The 13,754-nt window shown below is 45.8% G+C and overlaps 1 protein-coding gene across 3 annotated transcripts in view; it reads right to left on the bottom strand.

Annotated features, from left to right (window-relative positions):
- Nucleotides 1–9,991, bottom strand: part of CACNB2 (calcium voltage-gated channel auxiliary subunit beta 2) — a 508,378-nt gene extending 498,387 nt beyond the window's left edge. Inside the window, exon 1 of one of the 3 annotated variants that reach the window (XM_033931292.1) lies at nucleotides 9,750–9,991. In XM_033931292.1, coding sequence (XP_033787183.1) covers nucleotides 9,750–9,830 — 81 coding nt within the window. In that variant the 5' untranslated portion in view covers nucleotides 9,831–9,991. The remainder of the gene's footprint in view (nucleotides 1–9,749) is intronic. The other 2 variants (XM_033931290.1, XM_033931294.1) reach the window with 2 other exon arrangements.
- Nucleotides 9,992–13,754: the final 3,763 nt, after the last annotated feature.

Below are 13,754 nucleotides of genomic sequence, written 5' to 3'. Positions count from 1 at the left end.
TCCCCCAAGCCACTCGGTTTTGCTGCCACAGCCATGCGGAGGAATAGCCCCTAAGCCACCGCCGTCCCAAGCTTTCCCTGCAGAAGCGTTGCGCTAACCAGCATTCCGCTCCCTGACGTCAATTCTGACGTAGGAGAGGAAGTTCCGGGCCAACAAGGCATTTCTCCTCATTCCATCCAGCCTGAGCCCCATCTCTTCCTTGATCCAGCATTTCCCTTCTGTGTCTGTCAGAATTACCATTCCACCTATTTTCCAGCATCACCCTTCTTTGTGTCCATCTCACCTATAATCCGTATCTCACCACTTTTTCAGAATCTTCATTTGTCTCTGTCCTTGTCTTTACCCCATATTCACCATTTGCCCTTTCAATGTCTTTATCTCCCCCCCCCACACACACACTTTTTCAGCATTACTTCTATGTCTCTATTTCACCTCCTCTTCATGTCCCCTCTGTATCTCTATCCTTATTCAGAAGGTCCTGCTTACCCTTTCTCTTCTTTGTGTCACTATCTCCATTTTCAGCTTTCCCCCCCTTTTCCTTTGTTAATGCACCCTGTAGCCAGAATCTTTCCACCCTCTCTCCACTCCGGCCCAGCCCAATATGAAATATTTCCTTTTGTTTCTCTCCCCTCTCTCTTCTCCTCCCTCACCCACGAGTCCTGCATCTGGCCCTCTCCCTTCTACCTGCACCTGGCAACACCCCCCTGCTCCGCGGCTCTCTTCAGCAACTCGTCAGCAGCGGTGATCAAGACAAGCTGCCGACATCGAGGCCTTCCCTCTACGAGTCCCACCTTTGTGGAAAAAGGAAGTTGAAACAAGCGGGACTCGCAGAGGGTAGGCCCCGACGTCAGAAGCTGCTGCTGAGTTGCCGAAGAGAGCCGCAGGTAAGAAGGGAGAGGGAGATAGGAAGGCTGTAGAAGGCTCCGGAGCATGACACCGAACCCGGCCAGTGATGATTTCTTTTTCAGGCTGCTGCTGCCGCTGCCATCCCCCACCCGAAATGACAAAAAACAGCCTAATGCCCGCGTCGGGAAATAGCCATGCTGAGCAGTGAGCTCAGCACGTACACAGATGAAAGCCTTGCTTGCTGATTGGTCCGGCGGCACGGTGGGGGCGGGGCCACCGGACCAATCAGCAAGCAAGGCTTTCATCTGTGTACGTGCTGAGCTCACTGCTCAACATGGCTATTTCCCGACGCGACGCCAGACTTGTAAGCTGCATGCTTGCATCGCCAGAATTTAGGTAGGTTGTTTTCATCCCCGTGGGAGTCCCGTGGGCAAGGGGGCGTCCCCGTGGGAGTCCCGTGGGTCAGGGGGGCATCCCCGTGGGAGTCCCCGTGGGCCAGGGGGGCGTCCCCGTGGGAGTCCCGTGGGGCCAGGGGGGGAACCCGCGGGATCCCCGCGGACCCGCGGGATCCCCGCGATCCCCGTTCCCGTGCAGACCTCTAGGGCAGACTAGATGGACCGTGGCCCTTTTCTGTCGTCAGTTTCTATGTTTCTATCACTCCTGCTGTTTTTACTGCCATGGGTGGGGGCTCAGTTCCTGGTGCTGGTTTGTCGAGGGGGGGCACTGGAGAGGGCTGTCATCATCTGGGAGGGGGTGCATTTTTCTCTTTTTTAATGGGGCAGATATTGTGCTTCTGTGCCCATTAAAAACAAAAAAAAGGGCTCAACTATGGTTAGATAGGTAAGTGACTGGTCTTAGGAGTTATTCTGTAAAGATGTGCATGTAAATTTTTCAGCATACAACTGGGAGAAGGAGGACATGACATGGGAGGGTATGGCCACATTAAGGGTGTTTGCTAAAGATGCGCGGCATCTTTGAATGGATGGCTTCTGGGCACGGATTTGAGTGCCTATGACATGCTCTGTCTTTCTTACTCCCCGCGAGGCAAAATGCTGACCATCGTCATTGGGGCTGGGAGCCTGTGCTGCCTTGCACACTTAAAGATAAGTTTAGTTATCAAACTGTTTCAACGATTTACTAAGGTCACTGGTAAGTTTACAATGTTCCAATGACTTTGCTTAGTCTATAATGGAGGTTTTTATGCTTTTGAAGTCAACCTGCCATTTCTAGTTAGAGGAGGGTTTCCTCCTTGAAAGGATTCGGAGGGTTTTCCTCCTGAATACATCTAAGTTGTTTAGCTCGCTTCCCATCATTTTCATGACTTTTTTTTTTTTAAATGAGATTCCTTAGGGATCTGCGCTTGGACTGATGATTTTTTTAATATATATTTATAAATGATCTAGAATTGGGAACCAGTCAAGGTGTGATTAAGCTCTGGAATTCGCTGTTAGATAATGTGGCAAAAGCAGTGAATGTAGTAGGATTTTAAAAAAGGTTTGGACAAATTCCTAAAAGAAAAATCTATAAATCATTATTTAGATGAACTTGTGAAAGCCTACTGCTTATTCCTGGGATAAGCAGAATAAAATCTGTTTTACTTCTTTGGGATCATGGCAAGCACTTGTGACCTGGACTGACCAATGTTAAAAACCAGATACTTGGCTTGATTAACTTTAGGTCTGTCCAGGGACACTGCTTATGTACTTAGTCTGACTGAGGTGTATTCTGATTGTGCTATGTCAGCCTGACCTGCCAACTTAGGTGTAGAGGTGATTTGGGACCTTCTAGGTGCTCTGTTCCTCTCTACCCCTGCTCAGTCCATCTGACAGCCATTCTAATATCAGTTACATGCCTCTGAGCTAAGTTTGAGTACATACGAGTCCTTCTTTTTGGAGGTTTAATTGACTTGAGTCAGTCTCTTCAATTGCAGTCTAGCTATTTTTCTGACTCTCATTGTTACATTGTCCCTGGTTATTGGAAACATTCTAATATCAGTGGCAAGATCTCCAAGTTGTGCTGCCTCACCTCTTCACAGGCCGCCATGGATATAATGTTCAATTCCCTATGTAGTTGCGAGGAAACTGCACTGAGATTTCAGGCCGATTTTCTCTTGCCACAGAGAGCATCTGGATTCCTTTCCATGCAGCTATTTCTTTGTTTGACTTGCCACAGATCTTCAGACCTCTAGTGGCCCTGTTCCAGCAAGGATATACTGTACAGACTGTTGAAATTAGTCAGTTTACAGCAGCAAGTGATAATTTGACTGCTATTATTCATCACTGGGTCGATTTTAATTGCAAGGGCAGAGTGCTCCCCTACTGGGCAAGTTCTGATCCCAGTTAAATATAAGTTTAGAAGTATATGGACATTGTTATTTTATTTGCTTTTTCTATATAGATCTTCAGTGTTCTCCCCAGAAATTTTTTCCAGCCAGGTGGCATGAAAAAGTAGCCGGGTGGAGCGGGATGGGGAAATTTGGTGTAGGGAATATTAACACCTTCTTTTACTAAGGTGCACTAACATTTTTAGCACGCGCAAACTCCCGCGCTACTTGGGAAAACTAACACCAGCTCAATGCTGGCATTAGCGTCTAACGCGCGTGGTAATTCTGCGCGCGCTAAGCACATGCTAAAACCATTTTCGCAACTTAGTAAAAGGAGCCCTAAATGTGTACTACTTTTATTAGTTAATTACTATTATTTCCAATGCTCAATATGACATCCTTTTCTAAGGTTTAACACTTGTGCCAGAATATTTTTACTAAATTTAAGAAGCATCAATGCTAGAAGGGAATAATTAGATATTTGCCCTCTTTCAAATGGTATAGGAGGTTTAAAAAAGGGAAATGCATTAATGAAGTTATTAGGTTCAATCTAGCCATTTATTTCTGCATGAATTTAAACAACTAAAAAAAAAAAAAAAAGATAAATATAGCTCATCCAGTCATACAAGAATGGCTCTACAGCAGGAGTGCCCACACTTTTTGGGCTTGCGAGCTACTTTTAAAATGACCAAGTCAAAATGATTTACCAACAATAAAATTTTAAAAAAAACACAAAGCACACTGTACGCAGAGAAAATGTTAATTATCATTTATATTCCGTGGGTTTTCAAAGAGGTCAAGGCAGATGACTTTATGTAATGTCACTTCAGGAACAACTATACAAAAATAGACAAATAACCCCCTCCCTTTTTACTAAACCACAATAGCGTTTTTAGCGCAGGGAGATGCGCTGAATGCCTTGCGCTGCTCTCGATGCTCATAGGCTCCCTGCGCTAAAAACCACTATTGTGGTTTAGTAAAAGGGGGCCAAAGTGCAAAATATAGACAGCAGATATAAATTCTCAAAACGGACACATTTTGATCACTAAAATTGAAAATAAAATCATTTTTCCTACCTTTTTGTCTGGTGATTTTATGAGTCTCTGGTTGCACTTCCTTCTTCTGACTGTAAATCCAATATTTCTTTCTTTCTGCCACTTCCCTTTTCTTTCTCTCTCCCCCTGACTGCCTGTTTCTCTCTCCCCTGCCCCTCTTTATTTCTGCCTTTCTTTCTCTCTCTCTCTCCCCTGCCTGTCTTTCTTTCTCTCTCCCCCTGTCCCCCCAAGCCATCGCGCCGATTTCTCCACTTCCCCGATTCTTTCCCTACCCCCTAAGTCACCACGCCAATTTCTCCCTGCTGCTTCCTGAGCTAGGCCAGGCATGTATAAGTGCCGGACTCAAAAACTTCACCTCTGACGTCAATTCTAACATCGGAGAGGAAGTTCCAGGAGGCCAGCCAGGCAACGATTGGCTGGCCCAGAACTACCTCTCCGAAGTCAGAATTAATGTCAGAGGTCAAGTCTTGTGAGTCTGGCACTTGTACGATGCTGGCCTGGCTCAGGGAAGGCAGGAAGAAAAAGATTGCAAAGGCAACGCAATCGATTCACATTGCCTTCGCGATCTACTGGTACATCTCTCTCTTCTCTCTCTTTCCTTCCTTCCTTCCCTCCCACTCCACCCCATGGTCTGGCATCTCTATCTCCTTCCCTTCTCTCCTCCCATGTCCTGGCATCTCCCTCCTCCCCCTCCCCCCATATGCGCTGACATCTCCCCCCCCCCATGGTCAGGTAGCTCCTTTCCTTTCCCTCCCTCCCATAGTCTTGGTGTCTCTTCTCCCCTCTCTCTCCCCAATTGGGTGCTGCTGCAACAGCACTTCTCATCCCCCTCCCCCTCCCCAATTGGGTGCTGCTGCAGCACTTCTCTTCCCCTCCCCCTCCCCAAATTGGTGATGCTGCAGTATTTTTCTTCCCCCCCCCCCTCCCCAATTGGGTGCAGGCAGCAGCAGCAGCACTTCTCTTCCCTCCCCTTGTATATGTGCTCTTTTGATTGATAACTTTTCTCTATTTTAGATGGCATTCAGGGATGCATCATTCGAGCCAGTACTTCATTGTCTGCACAGGTGGTTTAGCCTGACCTACATCTTTCTGGGATTTAGCTGGTCAATACCTTTGTAAAAACTCCTGAGCTACTCCACCCTTCAAGCCATTGTTTTGTAAGAACTGAGGTGCTGATGCTCAAAAGCTTTCTGTGGCAGTAAGAGTCATTAAAGCACTCTTACTGGCATGGAAAGCTGTCCCTGCTGAAGCACAAAAGGGTTCTCCATGGCTGCTACTGATCGTCCTAGCAGCCACCAAAAATCCTATGCTAATGTATTACAAGGAGCTCATTAATATTATAAACACACTGTTTCCTATTCAAACTATAATGTCAAGGTCCGAGTTGTCAAAGCTTTACTTTCATGTCAATGGAGATCGCTCTGAGGAAAGGGATGTTACCAATGAGGAAAGGGATGTTACCAGTGGTGGTGTGTCAAAGTTCTATTCTTGGGCCTGCTCTTTTTAACATTTTTATAAACAATATTGCTGAAGGGTTGTCGGGTAAGATTTGCCTCCTTACGGATGATACCAAAATCTGCAATAGAATGGGCCACGCCAGATGGTGTGAATAACATGAAAAAAAGACCTGGCGAAGCTTGAAGAATGGTCTGAAATTTGGTAGCTAAAATTTGATGCTAAGAAATGCAAGGTCATACATTTGGACTGAAAAAAACCGGAGGGAATAGTACAGTTTAGGGGGTGAAGAACTCATGTGCATGACGGAAGAGCAGGACTTGGGTGTGATTGTATATGAATGATTTTAAGGTGGCCAAACAAGTTGAAAAGGTGACGGCGAAAGCTAGAAGGATGCTAGGTTGCATAGGGAGAGGTATGGCCCAGTAGGAAAAAGGGAGGTATTGATGCCCCTGTATAAGACTCTGGTGAGACCTCACTTAGAATATTGTGTGCAATTCTGGAGGGCTGCACCGTCAAAAAGATATAAAAAGGAATGGAGTCGGTCCAGAGGAAGGCTACTAAAATGGTATGTGGTCTTCATCATAAGGCGTATGGGGACAGACTTAAAGATCTCAATCTTATACTTTGGAGGAAAGGCCGGAGAGGGGAGATAAGATAGAGACGTTTAAATTACCTACGTAATGTAAACGCGCATGAGTCGAATCTCTTTCATTTGAAAGGAAACTGCAATGAGAGGGCATAGGACAGACATGGGCAACTATCTGGTCCTCAAGGGCCGGAATCCAATCGGGTTTTCCCCAATGAATATGCATGAGATCTAGTTGCATGCACTGCTTTCAATACATTGGGTAAATCCTGAAAACCCAATTGATTCCGGCCCTCGAGGACCGGAGTTGCCCATGTCTGGCATACGATGAAGTTAAGAGGTGATAAGTTCCAGAGTAATCTAAGGAAATACTTTTTTACAGAAAGGTAGATGCATGGAACAGTCTCCCAGAAGAGGTGGTAGAGACAGAGACTGTGTCTGAATTCAAAAAGGGCCTGGGATAGGCACATGGGATCTCTCTAGAGAGAGAAAGAGATAATGGTTACTGCGGATGGGCAGACTAGATGAGCCATTTGGCCTTTACCTGCCATCATGCTTCTATGTTCTATGTCAGTGCCATGAGCTCTGATTGGCTCAGGTAGTAACAGGAAAGTAAGGCTATATGACAGCTCAGACAGTTGTCAGGGGGGTCCGCTGAAGAAAACAGAGGACTCAGGTTTTTTGGGGGGGGTTTCTTCAGCAACGTGGGCCCCCGTGGAAAGATCAGCAGTGCTAGGCCATGGGCCTCACTGGGAGATGGACAATGCCGGCCCCCTAACCGCGGAGATCAACAACAGCCCCCCCCCAGCATCAACGGCAACGCATCTGGAATAAGTGACATCAGAGGGGAGTGAACCAGCAGATGCGGGGGAGATTGCTGCAAGGTCCTGCGATGACTGGCGTCTGCCGCTCTGCTCAGGGGAAGAAGTAAGTGATGTTGGAGGGGGGTGGACGGCAGACGCAGTCATCACAGGACCTTGCTGCAAACGCCCCACATCTGCCGGTCCACCCCCTCTGACGTCACTTATTCTTCCCTGAGCAGAGCCGGCAGCTGAAGTCATCGCAGGACCTTACTTCACAGCATTGGTTAGTTTGCAGGGAGAGAGTAGAAGGGTGGTGGAGGGAGAGAAAGGGGCCAGGGTGGTATAGAAGGGGTGGTGGAGGGAGAGAACGGGAGCAGATGCTGATTGGAAGTGGGGGGAGGAGGGAAAGGGGAGAGAGACATAAGGAAAGATACTGGATGGAATTGGGTTGGAAGGAAAGAAAAGGGGCAGATGCTGATGGAAGTGGGGGAAGGAGAGGAGAGAGAGTGAAATGCCAGACCATGGGGATGTGGGGGAAGGGAAGGAGAGGAGAGTGATGCCAGACCATTGGAGGAAGGAAGGGAAGAAGATGGATGTCACACCAATGGGGGGGAGGAAGAGATGGAAGGGAAAAGAAGACAATTTCTGGAAGAGGCATAGACCGAGAGCAGATGCCATATGGAAGAGGCAGAGAGAGGGCAGACAGTGGATAGAAGGAAGAGAATGATGAGAAGATGATAAAAGCAGAAACCAGATAACAAAGGTAAAAAAAAAATTTATATTTGTTTTATTTATTTCTTTTTTTGCTTTAGGATAAAGTATTATTGTAGCTGTGTTTGATAATCGTTTATTAATAGAAAATGGAAATAATGTGATCCTGTTTATTAGACTATTTTAATACTTTTTTTTACTACTTCAAAGACCATAACTCCTTTCTTCAGGTCAGGACAGGGAAACTGTAACAGTAGTATAGTTTACTGACCTGAAGAAAGAGGTTTTAACCTCTGAAAGCTAAGTGAGAAATGTATTAGTCCAATAAAATGACGGGCACTAAATTTTCTTGCCCCTTGCCTCCTACCCATATGCAAAATATAAACTGGTGGGCTTCCCAAAGCCCTGCCAGCTGAAGATCTCTTCTAGGAAGGAAGGGGAGATTTGTTCAGAGATGTCTGGAGGTTGCATAGAAGAAAAACTGTACACTGGCACTGGCATGGTAATCTTTGTTGTTTGTTTTGAATTTAAAAAAAAAAGAAATAAAGTGGAAATAAAGAAGCAAATAAGAAAATGGGTAAATAAATGGGGTGGAGTGGAGCGGGTCAAGGGGCCCACTGTACTTGTGTGCCTAGGGCCCTCGACGAATTAATCCTGCCCTGCTAACAACCGGCAAAAAGTGATTTCTGTTGAAAAAGCACATGATTAGATGTAGCTGTTTTCTTTTCAACCAAAATAAAATATTATTTAAGGTGGTGGAGTGGCACATCTTAAAGCAGGCCAGGAAACATTCCTCAAATGCGGCCACCAACAGATTTTTTTTCTAGCAACTACAGATTAAGACTCTGACTGTTTCCCCCTAATCAGCTAAAATTACTATGTGGCACTCAAAATTTCCTTGTACCGATGGATCTAGGAGCTCACGAAAAAAAAAATGTCTATTTTTCCCAAGACATGAAGCAGATGTCAGGTTTATAAAGAAGGTACTGTTGCTTAAGTCTTTATTCATTCTTTACAGATGCAATGTGTTTTCCTTGTGTAATTGAGATTTGTAGGGCTGTGCAAGTGGGTGCTGGGGTGTATAAATAAGCTACACCCCCCACAAATAAAGGAAGCCTTCGGAAAAATTTGTTTCCGCAAAAAAAAAAATAAAAAAAAAATACTTTTTTTTAAATCTTTATTCATTTCAAATCTTAAATCAAGTACAATATTGACATTTATCAATGAAGCATTCAAATACACTTGAAATCCTATAATTGATCATCATAATATAAAATATAAATCCCCCTCCCTTATTTATTTATGAAAATGAATTTGTTTCAATTATAATCAAAAATACCCACCCCCTTCCCCCCTTATGTCTTAAAAATTTTATACAGGGAAGAATATTTTTAATCTTTACAATAATTTATTAATGGCCTCCACACATCATGAAATGTGTTATAATTTCCTTTTGGACAGCTAGTGTCCTTTCCATTTTATATATATGGTATATAGAGTTCCACCAAAAACAATCATTAAGTCTATTCCAATTCTTCCAAATTGTAAGTGATCTGTTGAATGGCAACCCCAGTTCAAATTAGCAATAACTTCTTATTATTAGATGAGACTTTTAAACACCGTTTCACGATGTCTATCGTTAACTGGAACACCTTGCTGTTAGAAACTCTGTTACAGGGATTCTCAAATGCACACGATGGTGGAGCCTCTGGTTAAAAGCGCAACGCAGGGGAACCAACTTTTCCAGGAGTCAAACAAAATACTTCAAACCCCCCCCCCCCCCCCCCCCCAAAGTTTGGACATCGGGAGACAGGTCTAACGTTGCACCTTGCAGCCGATCATGTTCAAGTCGGAGTTCTGGTGACTTGACATCTCCAGAGTCGAGGGTGGGGGAAGAGGTAGGAGGAGGGGGTGCAGGAGCCGGAGCCCCAGCCAGGACTGGACAAGTGTAAGAAAGAAGCACCTACCTGAGCGCCGGGATTTTCCAGCACCTCCATCTGGATCTCCTGCGAAGCAGATGGCGTTTTGGACATGTCGCTGTGGACCATTTGATAAGGTAAATAAAAGAGAAACGGGGGGGTTTCAAGAGAGCCCAGAACAACAAAGAAATCATTAGAAGAAGAAAAAAAGAAAAATCCCCCAGTACGATCCAGTCCGGTCTCACTGGAGCACCTGCGGACGCCTGGTGCCGGGCTCGCTGCGCTCCTGCCCCGGGCTCCGCCGCTTTCAGCTACTGCCGCGGTTGCTGCCACGGGCGGCCCGGGGACTGGGAGGGGAGGAGGCGGGGCGCCGGCGAAGGGGCGCGGGTCCTGGGAACGCTGCGGGGGGCGGGGCGAGGGGGAGAGCGAGAACAAACAAAAGCCACGCGAAGCCTGGGAAGGTAGCGGTGCCGCCTCGTGGCTCCCCAGCTGGTATCTCTCGTCATTGATTCATTGCAGGGCTGCTGGCCTGAGAGAATGAATGTACAGTATCTCCTGCTGGATTGTACTGGATGCTGCTCAATGATCTTCGCCCAGGGTCCTAGATATAAGTGCTGGCCTAGCGCGATGTGCTTCAGGGGAGCCTCTGGTAAGTTCCGGCCAGATCCAGAGTTGAAGGTGCCCTGATACCGTGCAAGTGGGTTTTAAGCGAAAAAGACCGATCATGGCAGGGATAGGTGTGCAGTTGATAACCCGCAATTGGAAGAATTGCGATCTTCTCAACTTTCCGTTTTGGTGGGCCAGTTTAGGTTTAAGGTACAAATACGAAAAGATGAATGCAGATATACTGGGGCATAGCAAAGTATTTAATTTGATCTGGGGCCCGTTGACATCTTTGGTTAATTCAACATAGTTTCTTGGTTTTCAAATCTTTTCTTTATTTTTATGCATGTCCAGGACGGGGTGGGTGGGGGGGGGGGGGGGAGGATATATTTTTTGGTTCATTTCTTGATCAAATTGTTGGATGGGAGAGGAGGGATATTTATTATCTTCTTTGTTACTGATGGAATTTAAGTGCTTATTTTGTAACGAATGTATGTATAATTTATATAGTTTTTGAAAATTAATAAAGATCTATAAAAAAAGAAAAGAAAAGACCAATCAAGGTTGCATTTACTTATGCAGTTAGAGATTTCTGTTCCTAGGTGCTTATAAATTGTAAATTTAGGTTTAATTTTCCAGCTGATTCCGGAGTTCTGGACTGGGGACACACAGAATCAGTGTTATATGGGGCAGCACCTTACCAAGAGCTCTATCATTACATTACATTACTGGCTTATATTCCGCCTGTAACCTTGCAGTTCTAAGCGGATTACATCAGAAAGATAGCTGGAACATTTCCAGGAAGAGAAATACAATTATCAGGTAGAAATATGAAGCCTGCAATTATTGCTCCCAGCCTAAACATCTGTCATTGATGGAGGTAAAGGTGGCAGGGGTGAGGGGCACCACTGGGACTCCGCAAAGGTGGTGCAATTAATGTTTGGGGTGGGGTCCCACAGCATGTACTATAGCTGCGTACCTTTTCCGGAGCAATTGGACGTGTACATTTAGGTGTGTTAGCAACAGAAAAGACACAAGAACTGAGTGGAGGATACACAAGTCAAGGGAGCAGCGAGAGCACTGACTGGAGGAGGAAGTAGTGTTTATCCAATAAATCCCTATTTAACTATTTTTTGTATGGGGTGTTTAATCAGTGTTTATATGTGAAATCAGAAGCCCTATATCTAGTTTGGGACAGAACATCTTTTGGTCATCATTTCATAGAGAAAATTTAAAAAAGCAGTTTGACTTATTTATTTATTCAGTTATCTATTATCTATACCGTTCTCCCAGGGGAGCTCAGAACAGTTTACATGAATTTATTCTGGTGGTCCAGCATTTTTCAGGCACTCTAAAGTTGGCTCTTTTGAGGAGAAATCCTGTAGTGCTTCTTGCATAACCTTTTGTTTGCACAGTTTTTCTAGGTTTTCTGTTTAATTTACAAAGGCAAGGAGACATTAAACTCCTGGAGAAAATATATTTAGTTCAGAATTATGCAAGAAGCTGACCTGCATATATTTTGTTTTCATGTTGGCCCTTCTTAGGTTCCTTTCACTTCTGTAATAGTTTCCTTCGGGAATATTTCTCTCTCTATTGGAATGTGTCTGTTTGCACATGCGCATATACAAACAGATGCATACATAACAAGGGGGAAATTGTGAAGATGCAAGTCCAGGACCCACCATCCGAACAAGAAACATGCTTCAGCTGAACAGTAGGAGAAGCTGCAGGTGGCAGGGAAGTCTGGTTCACCATCAGAAGAGGAATGAAGTTGAGGGAAACAGTGCAGGAAAGTGCTGAGAATGACAATTTCCTTCTGGTGCTGTGGTAAGGAATGAGGGAGAGTGCCAGAAGGGGCTCAGATAACTCTAGCACAGGAAGACCACAGACAACCTCAAATGGGGTGTGTGCAACAGTGAAATCAAGGTGAGCTATATGGAGGTGGGGGGGGGGGCAGTAAGAGAAGAAGAGTGCACAAGGAGAGAGAAAGGCAACTGGGAAGTGTAAGAGGGAAGGATGGTGAGGAAGGAAGGAGAATAGTGCAGGAGTAGCAGGGAGGGAAGAGTTCAGGCAGGTAGGAGTGATAGAATCAGTCCAAAAGGCAGAGCGTAGTACAAGGGAAGAGCCTGCCCAAGATGCTCATACCAACATGAGAAAATATGTGCTCCACACCTTTCACATGCTCTTCCCCACCACTGACACATATTCTACAATTCTAACACACAAAAACTCCCTGCCATCCCACATCCCCAGAAATAAACAGCTATTTTTCAAATAAAAAATAAGTGTCCATACCACTAGTATAAGTCCACACTCTTACAAAACTGCACTTGTCACTACTCAAACCCCATACCATCTCCCCCCAATTCACCTACCCACACCTCGATTGCACCCTACTGAGACATGCCTTGAATGAGCTCAGCAGTCATTGCCCATTCACCTCCTCTCCACTCCAGGTGCTTCTGGTCTTCCAGGCATTATTCTAACACCTCTGTTCTTTATCAAACAATCTTTCTGGTTCTCTTGGACCACCAAAGATAGTTCCAGCCATTGCCGGTCCATCTGGTTGCCACCAATCACTCACTCTGGTCATCTCTGGACATTCTGGTAGCCAGTTCTTCATGGCCCCACTGTCCATCTGGTTGCTGGCCTCGGAATCCCCTACCAGCCCTGAATACCACTGGTCTCTCTGGTTGCCAGCGTCTTGGGCTCCAGCCGGTACCCTTGGATTCCTCAACTGGTCACTACCAATCTCTCACAACCATTTCAGCAGTCTCTCACATGAGTTCATCAGTTCTTCACACTGGTCTCTCCACCAGCCACTGTCAGCCCGAACTTCCCTGGTACCCTGTCATCTCATACAGACCCTCAGTGGTCACTGGTCACTCCTAAGGACTTCCCCAGTACCCTCAGGTGTTCCACTGGGGACTCTCCAGGTCACGCAGATTCCCTCTCACTGGCTCATCCCCTGGTCATCAAGCTTGAGGTCTCTCCAGTTCCTCCAAGCTCTACCAGGTAGACACTCATATCTGGGCTACTATTGATCTCTCTGGTTGCTGGGTCTCTCAGGTCCCCTCTTTCTGAGGACTCTCCAGGTCCCTCAGATGCGCTTTCTCTCTCTGGATCCTCTACTGGTCATTAAGCTTGAGAGCTCTCCAGTCCCTCTGATATCTACCAGGTAGGTAATACAGAGCAGGGTCTCTTATTCCCATGCTCCCTGTTAGCATTGGACAGCACCTCTACTGAACCAAGCCCCCTATTAGGCACTGGCCAGTACTGAACAGCATCTCTATCTCACTGGCTCCCTCTCTGCACCAGCCAGTACTGAGCGAATCAGAAGTTAGGCTAAAGCCAGCATTCTACCTCCAAAGGGTCACCTATCTCCCCAAGGAGCTCTTGGTGTGCTCTTCTCTCTCCTTAGGTCGTGTCCTTTTCAGCACCACTGTTCCC

Source organism: Geotrypetes seraphini, chromosome 2 (assembly GCF_902459505.1).
Source record: "Geotrypetes seraphini chromosome 2, aGeoSer1.1, whole genome shotgun sequence".
Classification (NCBI taxonomy): domain Eukaryota; kingdom Metazoa; phylum Chordata; class Amphibia; order Gymnophiona; family Dermophiidae; genus Geotrypetes; species Geotrypetes seraphini.
The sequence above is the reverse complement of the archived record's forward strand: the minus strand, read 5'-3'. Positions and strand labels throughout refer to the sequence as shown.